Source organism: Vigna radiata, chromosome 7 (assembly GCF_000741045.1).
Source record: "Vigna radiata var. radiata cultivar VC1973A chromosome 7, Vradiata_ver6, whole genome shotgun sequence".
Classification (NCBI taxonomy): Eukaryota; Viridiplantae; Streptophyta; class Magnoliopsida; order Fabales; family Fabaceae; genus Vigna; species Vigna radiata.
This window is the reverse complement of record NC_028357.1, coordinates 54095263-54110845: the sequence shown is the minus strand read 5'-3', so window position 1 is coordinate 54110845 and position 15583 is coordinate 54095263. Positions and strand designations below refer to the sequence as shown.

The 15583-nt window shown below is 29.2% G+C and overlaps 3 protein-coding genes across 3 annotated transcripts; 2 read left to right on the top strand and 1 right to left on the bottom strand.

Annotated features, from left to right (window-relative positions):
• Positions 1–1739: 1739 nt before the first annotated feature.
• LOC106769420 (bifunctional UDP-glucose 4-epimerase and UDP-xylose 4-epimerase 1) lies at positions 1740–4581 on the top strand. Its single transcript, XM_014655032.2, has 9 exons — positions 1740–1991; positions 2065–2114; positions 2209–2344; positions 2870–2971; positions 3184–3411; positions 3575–3656; positions 3759–3841; positions 4003–4094; positions 4308–4581. Exons 1-9 carry the CDS (start codon positions 1797–1799, stop codon positions 4390–4392), a joined length of 1053 nt encoding a protein of 350 aa, XP_014510518.1. The 5' UTR covers positions 1740–1796; the 3' UTR covers positions 4393–4581.
• Positions 4582–6191: 1610 nt separating this feature from the next.
• Positions 6192–7028, bottom strand: LOC106767605 (protein P21). Its single transcript, XM_014652529.2, has one exon. The coding sequence runs from the start codon at positions 6997–6999 to the stop codon at positions 6250–6252; it is 750 nt and encodes a 249-aa protein (XP_014508015.1). The 5' UTR covers positions 7000–7028; the 3' UTR covers positions 6192–6249.
• Positions 7029–12328: 5300 nt separating this feature from the next.
• LOC106765529 (protein transport protein SEC13 homolog B) lies at positions 12329–14305 on the top strand. The gene is made up of 2 exons (XM_014650191.2): positions 12329–12485; positions 13176–14305. Exon 2 carries the CDS (start codon positions 13180–13182, stop codon positions 14083–14085), a length of 906 nt encoding a protein of 301 aa, XP_014505677.1. The 5' UTR covers positions 12329–12485; positions 13176–13179; the 3' UTR covers positions 14086–14305.
• The last annotated feature ends 1278 nt before the right edge of the window (positions 14306–15583 follow it).

Genomic DNA, 15583 nt, shown 5'->3' with positions numbered 1-15583 from the left:
CTTTGATTTTTCTTTTTATGTTATGAAATAAAAAAAAATGCAAGCTTCATGCTTATGCTAAAATGAGAAGGACACACATGATATATACTTGAATGAGCCAACATTAGATGTTGATATTACTAAACATATGGATGTTCTTGAATGATGGAAGAGTAATAACCAACCTTTCCATATTTGTCAGTCATGGCTAAAGACTTGGCAAGGGTTCCAATTACTACAACTACATCTAAATATGCTTTCAACATTGGTTCAAATATTTTGAATAAGTATAAAAATTGCTTATTACCAAAAAGTGTTGAAGCAATAATTTGTAATTTCACATGGAAGCACAAGTTTCGTGATTTAGACGATGATGTTAATATTGATGAAGATGGAAATATAGAGAAGAGGAGTTCTTCTAATGCTACATCTATTAACCTTGAAATGGAAAATGATAAAAAAAAAATGATAATGAAGTTAATTGTTAATTTTTTATCGTGTGAAAAAAATGATTTAATATGTGAAATGACTGATATTGTTTTACTTGATTTTTTAGAAAATTCAAATGTAGGAATGTTTGCTTGAAAAAAAAAATATTTTGACATGCAACAATATGAGATAAATAATTTTTAACCCGTTTTAATGTAAAAAATAAAAAGTTTCATATCAATATAAAATTACATTTTCGATGAGAAAAAAAAAAACTATGAATTAACCTGTCAACCCCTCAAATAAATGTCAATCCATTTTAAATAAATAAAAAAAATCAAATCAAATTTAAATGGATGAGATTCACCCCTTTTTCATCTCCTAATAAGAACATATTGCACCATACTGCACCAAGTATGGAACCTGAAACTAATTCGCCTACGTCCTTCTCAAATCCTCATACAATTTAGAGGATGAGATAACAACAAATCTAAAATAATTTGGGAAAGAAAACAAAGCAAATTTATTTTTTATATTAGTTATTTTTTAATAATAAATAAGTGGAATATGAACAGTCAGTACATAGAACCCATACTTGAGTACAGAGAACACAACCACATGTAATGCGTTTTTATTATAATGTTTGTTAGATAAAAAATTGTATAACAGACTAATTAAAAACCAGTGTACCAAAATTAATGAACAATTATTTTTTACCTATAACTAATTATCAATTATGCACCAAATTAATGGTCAAACTTAGAAATATTATTTAAATTTTTATTGTACAAACAATGGCTGTTTTTTTTGTTAAATAATAAATTTATAATAGACTAGTCAATAAACCAATCTATATAATTCTTGACTAAAAGTTATAACGAATTTTGAAAAAATATATACTAATATTTTATTTGTTAATTAATAAACATAAATGCCACAAATAAATTGTTGAATAATAAAGTATGAGATATACAGTAAATAACAACGGCCATGATATCATTACCCGAAAGTGAGAAGATGAGGATGAGACAAGTATATCAAAACTGAATAGATTGAGTGATAATGCCACGCGCATCAAGCATAGTTGCGTGACGAACCAATCCAAACTCGTTGGACCCACGCGCAAAACAAAGCAAAACACCACACAAATAATAGAACACCAATAATAATGATTATTATTAGTTAATAGTTAATTAATTAATCACTTAATTAAAAGGAGAATGGCGCGAAAGTAACAAATCTAAACTGATTAGAATGAAAGTGAAAGGAAGTAAAGTAAACATTCCCAAATCTCATTCCGTTTTCTCTCTCACTCGCTCCATAAATTCTCACCCCACCACTCACTTTTCTCTCTCACTTTCCATTATCTCCTTCTGGCCTTCTTCAAAATGGTCTCACCCTCCCAAAAGATTCTGGTAACCGGTGGTGCCGGTTTCATAGGCACCCACACCGTCGTGCAGCTCCTCAAAGGAGGCTTCACTGTTTCAATAATCGATAATTTTGACAACTCCGTCATGGAGGCGGTCGACCGGGTACGCCAAGTGGTGGGCCCTCATCTTTCTCAGAACCTCGAATTCACCCAGGTTTGCACTCTCTTCCTATTTCACTTCACTCTCTAACTTTTCCATATTGCAAATTCACCTCTTCTTCTCGCAGGGCGATCTCAGGAACAGGGATGACTTGGAAAGACTCTTTGCCAGAACCAAGTATGCTCGATATTGCTTCTTCTCATTTTCCTATTCTGATCTTTTTTTTACGCTTTCTTAGTTTTTCAGTTAATGTGATAATATGCTGAAACAGATTCGATGCCGTGATCCACTTTGCTGGCCTCAAAGCGGTTGCGGAAAGCGTGGCCAAGCCACGTCGTTATTTTGATTTCAATTTGATCGGCACCATCAATCTCTATGAAGTTATGGCCAAGTATAACTGTAAAAAGGTTTTCACTTCACCCTCTCTTTTTTTCTTTTTTCCTGTCACAATTTATTATGAAAATGACATGTTAGATTGAATTTAATTTTTAAGTGAGTGACTATATATATATATATATATATATATATATATTTATTTATTTATATTTATATTTATATTTATATTTATATTTATATTTATACGTGTATGTATGTATAGTATATACGGGTGGTCTGTTGGACAAAATATACACCTTGAAACTTTAAGAAAGAAAAAGTTAGCTAAGTTTCTTCCTAAGGTAGATTCTAAAGTATTATTTATGTGTAAACTAATTTTACTTTTTGTAGAAACTTATTTTTTTTCTTTTTATTTATTTTAGAAGGACTTGGTCCATCATTGTCTTTAACTTTCATGTCATTCATGGAAGGGATTTTTTATGCTTTACGTTATGTTCCAAACAAGGAAACAGTATCAGATTCTTGCCTTTTTCTTTTCTTTTTTTTCTTTTGTGATGGTGTAGAATATTACTTGACATGATCACGTTTCTATGTAGATGGTTTTTTCATCTTCTGCTACCGTTTATGGCCAACCTGAAAAGATACCGTGCGAGGAGGATTTCAAGTTGCAAGCTATGAATCCCTATGGACGGACCAAGGTAACTTTGTTCTGAGTAACCTTTCACTTTTAGTTTCTTTTATTTCCTTTTTTCTTTTTTGGCAGCTTGTGGTCTCTAAGTCATCAATAATGAGTTATTTAATGGAAAAGGGACTGAAAAAGATAAGATGAATTAAACTGTATTTTTGGAATGAGCTGGCATTTTCAAAAACTGATTTTAACTCTGTTTACTCTCGCTTCAATTAATTGAAGCTTTTCCTTGAAGAAATTGCCCGAGATATTCAGAAAGCTGAGCCAGAATGGAAGATCATATTACTGAGATACTTCAATCCAGTTGGGGCTCATGAAAGTGGTCAACTCGGTGAAGATCCCAAGGGCATCCCGAATAATCTCATGCCTTACATTCAGCAAGTAGCTGTTGGAAGGTTGCCTGAACTCAATGTATACGGTCATGATTATCCAACTAGGGATGGCTCAGCGGTTAGTAAAATACACCAACATATTTGTTTTTTTAACATCATATACACCTATAGAACAGGACGTTGAGGAAAACAGTGTGCTAGTCGGACAAAGTAAATAACATTATAAACCTATTTTTTACTCCTGCAAAGTGCTAATCTTCTATTCCTTTATTCAAAATAAGATCCGGGACTATATCCATGTGATGGACTTAGCAGATGGTCATATTGCTGCCTTGAGAAAGCTCTTTACACCGGAGAACATAGGTGAATACGTGACCAAATTTGTGTCTCATTGTATCAGCCTTATGATATTTACCGGTTTTTTTTTTGCTATGCTAAAGTAAAAGGTGATATATTTTTGTTCAGGTTGTACCGCTTACAACCTGGGAACCGGTCGTGGAACATCTGTGCTTGAAATGGTTGCAGCATTTGAAAAGGCTTCTGGCAAGGTAAATTATACTTCTTCCTCATGGAATGAAAGTTGTTGAATGGTGTAGGATTGTTAAAATTTATATCGTGTAAATCAAACTCTTTTCATACCTAAACACAAATGAATGAAATAATTGCTTCTGAAGGCTTCTTTTTTTCCCATTGGATATGAAATCTTCAGAAAATTCCAGTAAAGTTATGTCCAAGAAGACCAGGAGATGCCACGGAGGTTTATGCATCTACACAGAGAGCTGAGACAGAACTTAGTTGGAAGTAAGTACTTTAGTCCTCTGCGTCATGATTAAAATGGTAATCATTCGAGTTTTTGACAACCAGATTTTGATGGCTGGAAAATATGGATTCTCAAAATTCAAATACTACCATACTAAGCTTCTTAAACTCTTATATTTGACAAATAAGATGTTGGGATTTTTCATTTTATCTTTGTTTTTTTGTTAGTTAATATTAATTTTGCTCTTCCATCAGGGCAAAATATGGTGTGGAGGAGATGTGCAGGGATCAGTGGAATTGGGCAAAGAACAATCCCTGGGGTTACACGGGGAAGCCTTGAATCTTGAGAAATATTACTGCACATCAATGAATGTTTTCCTCACAAATAGGCATCACTTTACAGAATACTATGTTGGTTGATTTGTTTAGGCAGTTCAACATATAATCTTATATGTTGGATCCATAAAAATATGGAATTGATTAAACTATTAGTCGAAAATATTGAAAATAAAAAGTACTTTTTAATATGTTTTTTTTCTTTCTAAAAGTGAATTAAATTAATTTAATTTGCATTTATATTATTTTTCTTATTGAGTCACTTTGGGTAATTGTTAAGAAAAATAAATATTTATGATCATCGTTTTTCTATTTTGAAAAAAAAAAAGTAAATTTGTAATAGGCAGGAAACAACCAATACTTATTTATTTGTAATTAATTGATTAAGTGATAAGAAGTAAATTATCATCACATAAGAATGAAAATAGTATGAATATAATATTTGAAATAAAATTAGCATCTGAAAAAAAAAAAAGATAAGTAACTTATATAACCTAGTTGAATTCAATTGGAGTATATCTGTTTTTTATGTTGGAAAATGATATTTTAACATTTTGACACCATTTTGACACTGCACACGTGTCAAAATGTGATTGGACGATTTTAAATTAAAAAAGTTGAGACAGGGGTATATTTAGAAGAAAAAAACTAAAGTTTGTTTTTTTAATTTGAAATCGTCCAACCACATTTTGACACTTGATGGTGTCAAAAAATGGTGTTAAAATATTTTTTTTTTTATGTTATATTTAAATTAAATGGTAGGAAACTATGATTTTTTTTATTTATTGGAATGACTTAAAACTTGATGTGAACTAAACGAGCTACACATTTTTTTTTTTGTTTTTTTTACTAGCGAGGTAATTTCATTTTTAAAATTATCAAAATGGCGTAAATTAAGAAAGCTTGTCTTTTTCCTGGTCCAGAGAGATTGAATGTGAGTTTAAAAATGGTATATGACTTTGGGCTGCTGTAGTTTATCGATAATGACCCAATATAAGGGCCTAACACTCACTAGAAATGTGGACTTGTTACATATTCTAGAGCGAACGCTAAGTCATATTTTTTTTTCTCATTCACAATTAGAATTTGGACTCTAATAATTTTTTGTTTTGTTTTGAAATATATAATTTAAAATATATTGTCTTTATATTTTAAATCATATAGAATATACAATTCAAAATATAAAAATTGGATTTTAAATTATATAAATATAAAATACATTTATATTCTGTATTATATAATTCATAATATACTTTTTATTTTGTATTTCAGAATATATAATTTTAAATAAAAAAAAGTTATATTCTATAGAAAATGCAAAAACTTACGGAGGTGTAAGTTAAAATTATGGAAATGCAGTAATAAATTACCTATTATGAATACTAGAATGAAAGCCACGGGATTTCTTTTTCCATTCCCATATTTCACATATATGATCTTATCATCACCTTATCCGATATGGGACTTTTGAGTAAGGAGGTTATAGAGGAATAATTTGATTTATTGTGAATTGAGTTAAAAATAGTTATAAGGAGAATCCATTATTAATAATTATTTATAAGTATAAAATAAATCCATCTTTGAGTACTTTTTAACTTTATACTTAAAAGATAATAATAGAAATATATAAAATAGAAAATAAAAATAGAAGTGGAAGCACATTTAATTAGATAATAGAAGAGTACGCAAAGTACTCTCATTTCTTATTTAATAATTTTGTTTATTCTGAATATATATATATATATATATATATATATATATATATATATATATATATATATATATATTTTAACAACTTTTTTTTATAACTTTTTTGAGAACGCATACTTCACATACAAGTGTTCTGTCAAAAAATTGTTGATTAAGGGCAAAAGACAACCTTATAGTTAGTTCCAGCGGGGCAAGTGAAAGTGCTGGTCTGATCATCTTTGGGGTAACTATAAGCATCGGGGCACCTATCCTTGAAGAATTTGGACAGAGCAGTAGCAGAACAGCTTCCGGAATTGCAACAGTATTCGTTGGTTTTGAAGACGGTGCATGGGTTGTTGCAACCGCCTTGAGCCTTCAGCTGAGAGGGACACTGTCCATTAATGTCAGCAGTGCATGATATGCCACGTGAGCATCCGTTCGACGTTGGACTGAACTCCATAGGAACGTTAAAACCGTCGACCAGGGAGATGTCGAAGAAGTCCAAATTGTTGAACTGGTTCAGCGCGAATTCCGCTAGGGTGTTGGGAGGAGCACCGTATGCTGTGCATTGCAGGACTCCACCACAGTCTCCGGTCTGACATCCACCCCGACCCGAACCGTCGAAGTTGCAACCGGTTCGGGCCCAAATGCGTGCTGCTGTGGTTCCTGCGGGCACGTCAACCGACCAGGTATCGCCGGAGTTTAATTGTCTGCCACCGCCAACAGGCACAGACGCCGCCCACACAGTGTTGCCGCATCGGTTTGTGATATCAAACCTTGCAGCATATGCAGCAGTGGTGAAGGTGAAAAATAGAGCGACGAGGAAGAAGAATCCCCTTGGTAGACTCATTTTTAGAAAAGAATGTTTATTTTTGTGTGTAGAAATGGGAGTGCAGCAAGCCTTTTTTATAGAACACTCCATCCAACCATTATTAATGTTACCAAACAGATATTTTTACAACTATTTTTTCATTTTTTCTATATTTATTATATATCTTTTTCTCTCTGTTTTTCTTTTCATATAACCTATAAATCTATTGTTTTTATTATTCAAATGTGTATATATATATATATATATATATATATATTATGTTGATATATTGGTACTCTCTTCTTTTTGTAGTATATTATGTTGATATGTTGATGTTGATAAACCCTTTCTTAGTGTACATCTATTCCTTTTTGTGATTAATATTATTTAAATATTTATTCTTTACACTTTTTTCTTATTTTTCTTATTGTGATATAATACCTTTTTCAATTAGTCCTTTCTTAGTACAGGATTAGATCGTAAATTCTATAATATATAATTATAATATTAAAGAGTACTTACTTAACATCATTTATTTCTTAGATGTATAACTAAAAAGTTCTTATTAATTTAAATATTAGAGTTTAATGAAGAGAAATAGAACTGCTGTGGGAAAGCACTTGCATTTTAATAAAGAAAAAATTATCTTTAACAAAACTCTTTTTTAATTTGTGATCGGTTCATTTCAAATATTTTTTTAAAATAAATTTAAATATACTAATAAAATTGTGACATGTATTCTGTTATTAAAAAGTTGTTAAAAAAGAATTGTTAAAATATTATTATTTTTTAATAAATGTTCATTTTTCTTTTTGCTCTTCTTTTTCTCATGACTCATCCTTCGTAACTCTTTCCTCCATCATCGTCAAATCAATACGTTATATATATATATATATATATATATATATATATATATATATATATATATATATATATATATCAAGACTACCTAAAAGAATTGGATGGGTATATTTATTATTAGCACTCAAGAGAAAAAAAATTAATTTAAGCGAAAATGTCAAAACCATATACATATTTTATACTCTTTTTTCACTATGATTTCCATAATTTGATTTGGGTATTTATTATTCTTAAAAAGAGTTTTGAACTTCGAAAAACATCTCTCACAATATCTTGTGAGCTACAAGTCAATGCTTGAATTTTTCGTTATTAACAAACTCAATTCATTACAATATTTAATGAAAATGTCTAAGAGTTTTCGTAAGAAATTGGTACCATATAGATGCTGAAAATGTCTAAACCAACACTTAAATTTAGCTGGGCGTGAATTTATTCTCATAACATTTCCAGAAAGAAATGTCATTTTCTTATGTAAAAAATGAATTCGAAATAGTATATAGTATAAAATATGAAGGGTAATTCCTTTTCTTCTTATTTTTCTAAAATTGTTTATACATGTGTGTGATATTAATTTTAAAATAATTTTATATTCTTCTAAAATAAGTTATTATTTTAAAATATTTATTTTATTATTAAACTCTAAATTCTAAACCCTAAACTCTAGATCTTAAATTCTAAATCCTAAATCTAACAAAAAAAAAAAATGCTCAGTGATATCTTAAAAAATTAAAATGCCCCATAAATCCACGTGCTTAGACGACGAAGACCTTGACTTTACTCTTTCCACAAAAAATTGTAATAAATTAAAAGTTATATATTTTCTGAAATTGATATTATTTTTTTTAGTGCCATCAAAATCGAGGTGTAATAATAGCCATAATACGAGGGATGATTCCTTTTGTTCTTATTTTTTAAAAATTGTTTGTATATGTGTGATATTAATTTTAAAATAATTTTATATTTTTCTAAAATAAATTATTATTTTAAAGTGTTTATTTTACCGGAGAAAAACCATGACCAGGTACTTTGAAAATTTGGAGTGCCCCGTAAATCATGCGTAGAAGAAGACCTTTTCTTTGTTTTTGTTTTCCACAACAAGTGTGATAAATTTAGTTATATATTTTCTGAAACTGACATTATATAATTTTTATAATATAAAAAATATTATTTAGTGCCATAGAGACAGAAAACTTTATCAGAAGCCTTTCCGTATTTCAATTTGTAATTACAACTTGAAGCACTGGCTTTGTCTTTGACACTAACAACAAATGTGTTTTAAACAAGACTTTAACAATGAAGACTATGCCAGTCTTGGTATTAAATCCTAATTTTTAACTAAAATAACTTAAATATTAATTTTATCTTTATTTTTATTAAAAAAGTTAAATGTGGATCTAGTTTTATTTTATTTTTTAATTAAATTTTACTTTTCATTAATTTTATTTTTTACTTTTTAAATAATTAACAAAATATAAATAATATTATAGATCACATGTCATTTGTTGCTGTTTTTTAATTGTTTATTAGGTTTTTATAATTAAAAAAAAAAAGATATGTCATGTGTGTGGTAAGATAATATTATGCATCAATATCGCATATTTCATTTATTCTTTATATTTTTTATTTTAATTTAATTTAGTTATAATTTTTTTAAATGTTAATATTATCTAAGTGTAAAGTTAATATCATGTCATGTATGTGGTAGTAGTAATTTTACGTGTCAATATCACATATTTCATTCATTCTATATATTTTTTATTTTAATTTTGTTTCAATATTTTTTAAATAGAATAATTTTATCTTTTTATAAATTTTACCAAATTTATTTTTTATATAAATATTATATTCATAATTTTATTAAAATTTATATTTTTTAAATTATTTTTAAACCAACTTTACCTATTAGAATATAAGTATTTTTAAACAAACTTTTAAATCATATTATTAGAATATAAATATTAAATTTATGTTTGATTTTAGTAATAGTAAAAGAAATAAGGTTAGAATTGGTTTAAAACTATAGTTAGTTTAAAATAGAGATTAGATGTTAAAGATATAGGGTTTGATTTTTTATACCTATAAATAATAGGGTAAAATATAAAAATAGTGAAGACTTTTTTTATAATTTTAAGTTAAATATAATCTATTTAATAATTAATTAGAATTGGTTTAAAAGTAATTTAACTTTTTTAATAAAAATATTAATATAATATTTATATAAAAATTTAATTTAATTTAAATATAGAGAGAAATAAAATTGTTTTACTTTAAGTAATATTTGAATTAAATTTAATAAATACATTAATAGAATCAAATACAAGATATTGTACGTAACACTTCTACAGTCACATAACAATATACTGATTTGATATGTAAACATTTTTTTTTAATTGAGAAAAAATGAATAAAAATAAATAAATAACAAAAATATTACAAAGACACTTATATATCATCTACATTAAGTTAATTATTTAAACATAGCAAAAATTACTAAACTAAATAAAATTAACGAAAATTAAAATTTAATTTATATAAAAATAGAACTGCATGAAAAAAACTTTATTAGAATAAGAACAAATTAGTATTTAATAAAAAAGTTATGTTTATTTTTGTTTTGTGTTGTAACAAGTATGTAAATTTTGTTTAATTTTCATTTTTAAGTATTAGGTATTTTTTTAAGGGTTAAATATGTTTTTAGTCCCTATGCTTTGGGGCGATTTTGGTTTTAGTCCTTCTTTCAAACTATAGTACAGTTTAGTCCTTCAACTTTAGAAAATTCTGGTTTTAGTTTTTTTTACCAAATTTTTTAAACTTTGTTTGTTGTTTCAAGCACGTTACATTATAGCATTTGGATTGTTTACACTGTTTGACACATTTTTGCTTCAATGTTAATTGAGAAACGCGTTTGAAACAACAAATAAAGTTAAAAAATTTTGATAAAAAAGACTAAAACCAGAGTTTTCTAAAGTTGAAGGACTAAATTGTACTATAGTTTGAAAGAGAGACTAAAACCAAAATCGTTCCAAAATATAAGGACTAAAAACATATTTAACTTTTTTTTGATGAAATTAAAAGATACATACTTTATAAGCATGACATTAGCATGTGTATAATATCACAAAATAAACATTTTTTGTTTTGAATGTTAAATATTGTTAAAAAAAATTATAAATATCCAAATAATAAATCAGAATACCAAATAATAATCAAATATTTTCTATTTATTTAAAAAAATTTAAACGTGTTTATTAAATTAAAGTGCAGATTGTATTTCTTGAAATTCAATTCATGAAACTACACTATACAAAACGTACAATGAAAGTTGTGATAACAGGAAAAAAATAAAAGTAGAGATCTTAGTAAATTTGGTAAATATCAAACAGTTAAACTCTTGAAAAATAACATTTAATCATTCATTTAAGTCTTTATTTTTGTGTGAAATCTCAATTTTATCCCTTTCTTTCAAAAAATCTCAATTGGGTCCCAAATTTATGAAAATTGTCAGTGGAAGAGTCGTAGTCGAAGAAATCGCCAAAGTCATTGATGTTAAAAATGTTATGTGGCAGACAGTGCACAATAAAGCTGGAAGAAGACCTAGAAGTGTCGCTAGCCATTTAATACTATCCATTTTTAAGGACTAAAGTTACATGTTTCGATACTAAGAAGATAATGTTCTGAACAGAAACTAAAATCAAAAATCATTTATATTTAAGGAATTAAAAACATATTTAACCTTAATTTTAATAAAAAAAAATCTGTGAATTTACGGGATAAAAAAAAAGACAACTCTATTAGTCAAGGCCAAATCCAATACATGCGATTGGATGGATTAGTGTTGTAATGGCATTTTTTAACAATTTATTGTTAAATAAACTAAGTAATTTTTAACAAATAATAGCATATATATATATATATATATATATATATATATAAAATTCTTACATGATGTTATTAGTTTTCCTTGACATGATTATTTTATGACAATAAAAAGACATGTTATGGTCAATAATAGAAGGAAATTATTGGTCAAATGCAAACATTTTCTCAAATAATAACAATTAAACATGAGTAGGTTAACTTCATTACAAATTGAATTGATATTGTACTACATTCTTCAATTATATGAAACATACCTTTTTTTAAAATTATTTAATTTAGGAATAGATGTTCATACATAAACTAAGTAAACGTGTTATATAATATGATAAGATCAACCACTTTCTAATATTAAGAATTAAATGGTATCAATATAATTCATAAAAGTTTATATGAATGAGACCTGGCAACTGCTTCTTAAGGATGTCCTTTACATATAATAATAATAATAATAATAATAATATATCAGTGATCGTTAAATTTTCTTGGATTTAAAAATGAAATTTGTTAATTTTTTTATTATGACATTTCTTCGTAAAAATAAGATATAAGTCCATATTAAATACCTCATAACTATCTGACTTTTTTTCTAATTCAATTTTAAAAAAATATAACTAAATTGATAAACATATGAAAGTCATATTTTATTCTCCTCTTAAAAATGTGCCTCATGTTAGATTTTTAAAGAGTTTTATATTTATAATAATATTTGTCCATTAATCTTGGTCTCCATTTTCAGTTTCTCAGCTTATTCATTAGATCTCATCTTACACTCACTCGGCCACCCTTACTCGCGCCACCCCCCACGGCAGCTCCGGCAACCACCTCTGGTTCCATCGCTTTCTCTCTCGTTTTCTCAGGTCCCCTCTCTTTCCACTCTCTTTCTCTCTCGATCTATTCAATTTCAACTTGGATCTTCTGATTCGGTAACCATTTTGCGATTCTTCCTATTCAATGGACACCTCTCTATTCTTTTGGGACAATTTCCTCACCTCACCTCCGTTACTTGATTTCCCTCATTTGTTTCGCCAGATGCGGTTTATTTTCAGCGATAAACCATTTCCCCCCAATTTTCTTTTTTTTACAGGGTTTGATGTTATTAATTTTGCGAATTGCTTGCTATTCTATGATCGTTTACAGATCATGATTTGCACGGAATTGTGTTGTGCTTTCTTCAATGCTAAATCCGATTAATATTTGTGTAAAATTTAAAACCTTTGGCTGATTTTCCCTTTTCATCTTGGGACTAGGGTTTTGCTTGAGTATTATGTTTTTTGTTGATGGATTTATTATAATGTGTAGTGAATTGTTTTTTGAAAATTTATTAGTTGCTTGCTTGGAAATGTTATATGTATGTGTATTTGGTGTTGAATCTTATGCTTATGCTTTTATTTTTCCTTCATTGCATTTTATTTGAGATTTCATTTACCTTTTCTACATTGGAAGTGACTAGTTAATAGAGGGTTTAGTTTTGTTTAGCTATTAGTTTCAATTGCAAATTGTTGTTTGAAACTAAATGATTGCATTGTGTGTGTGTGCCATGATAGCAGAAATATGCCTTCTCAGAAGGTTGAAACCGGTCACCAAGACACGGTACATGATGTTGCGATGGATTACTATGGTAAGAGGCTGGCAACAGCTTCATCAGATCACACAATTAAGATAATTGGAGTGAGCAACACGGCCTCTCAGCATCTAGCTACGTTGACTGGTCACCAAGGACCTGTTTGGCAAGTAGTGTGGGCTCACCCTAAGTTTGGTTCTCTACTTGCATCTTGTTCCTATGATGGCCGTGTCATTGTATGGAAGGAGGGTAACCAAAATGAATGGACTCAAGCTCATGTGTTTGATGAGCACAAATCATCTGTGAATTCTATTGCTTGGGCGCCCCACGAGTTGGGTCTCTGCTTGGCTTGTGGCTCATCCGATGGGAATATATCTGTTTTCACTGCAAGAGCAGACGGTGGCTGGGACACTGCAGTGATTGATCAAGCTCACCCAGTTGGTGTCACCTCTGTGTCATGGGCACCATCAACGGCACCTGGTGCCCTTGTTGGTGCAGGGTTGCTTGATCCTGTGCAAAAGCTGTGCTCTGGTGGCTGTGATAATACTGTGAAAGTCTGGAAGCTCAACAATGGACTGTGGAAGATGGACTGCTTCCCCGCTCTTCATATGCACACAGATTGGGTTAGAGATGTTGCTTGGGCACCCAATTTAGGGCTACCTAAATCTACTATTGCCAGTGCATCGCAGGATGGTAAAGTGGTTATATGGACCGTGGCCAAAGAGGGTGATCAGTGGGAGGGCAAGGTTTTGAATGATTTCAAGACACCTGTTTGGAGGGTGTCATGGTCACTGACGGGAAACATACTTGCCGTGGCTGATGGGAACAACAATGTGACATTGTGGAAGGAAGCAGTAGACGGGGAATGGCAACAGGTGACGACAGTGGAGCCTTAGAATGTGATTTGCAGGCCTTGTTTATTACTTTGAAAATGGTTAGAATTTTGTTTTGAAGTATAGTTGAAATCTTGTTTCCCTGCATTTTATACAGTTGATTAATTGTGCTTCGTAATGCGCTTGTTCATTGATGTTTGTGATACATTGCATATTCTGTGAGTGGAAGAATTAAGTTCATTAGTTCGAGTTATTTTGAGATCAGAAGAATATTTTTCAACTATATAATGTGACAATAGCTTCTGTTCTGGGAGTTGCATAAACTGTTACATTTTATTTTGGCTGCTGCTCATGATCAATCCATCCCTATTTGTTCGTAATATCCTTGAGAATTTTGTTTTTAACCAGGCCTGTGATACAGAACTTCCCGTGATAACATCGTGTGGTCTATGTAATTGACCTCATTTGCTGGGGTAAAACTATTTTTATTTTTGTAGTGCATATCTAGGTAGGTAGAGGAAAGTGGTTAATAACTTTGAACGCATTATGAGCTTTCCAACTGTCTTGTGCTTCCACAGAATTGAGACTGACTTATAGTGTAAGAATGATTTAATTTTAGTAACAGACATAATCAGCAGTGATATAATTAAATTTGCTTTCACATTTATCAGAAGCAATAAAATTGTTATCTGTTGCTTGCTCAAGGTTTTATATGATTGTTTAGCCAAGATTGTTTGCATTTCTCTATGTAGAAGAAAACTTCCGTTTCCTGTTTTGTTTAGTTAGATGGTGCAGCATTCACACCGTTCATTTAGATCTTCTCCTTATAATTTTAGGGAAATACTGTCTCCTAAAAAACGAGTGACGAATTTACTGCTGCAGTTTCATAGAAAAGCAAATGTTGTGCATTTTTAACACCATGTATTGTACAGTAAGAATATATGGTGGTAATTACGAGTTCCTGTTTTTTTCCCGAATTTTTAGTGATAGAAGACAATTATGGTTTACATGCATACGTGCAAAGCAAGACCAAAACAAGAACCAGCAGATAAGGACTCAGAAAAACACGACAAATATACAAGTATAAAGCTCTTGAAAAATATACTGTTAGACAAATTTTTAACAAAAAATTATTTTTTTTAAAGTTATTTTTTAACAAAAAATCCTATGTAACTATATAATGAAGATCTTAATTGGAAAGGGTTAGCATAATTTTCTGTTAATTTTGACACAGAAAGTCAAAATTGTTGTTAATTTTGGATAATATAAATGTTACTTATATGCTCGTAAATTAAAATAAATAACAATTCCCTGTATAAAATTGAAATAACAATTAGGGTATATTAATAAAACTATAATTCCAACAAAGTATTTATTATGTTTTCTAAGTACTCTCTTCTTAGTCTAAATCAATATCGTAGCATTACTAAATCGATACTAAAATAACATGTAAGTAACAATGTTTCGTTATAGTAATAATTGATTCAACCCGATTCCTAGCTTAAAGATTTTTTTTAAGATATATAAACCTCTTTATATAGACTAACATCTAATTCAAGAT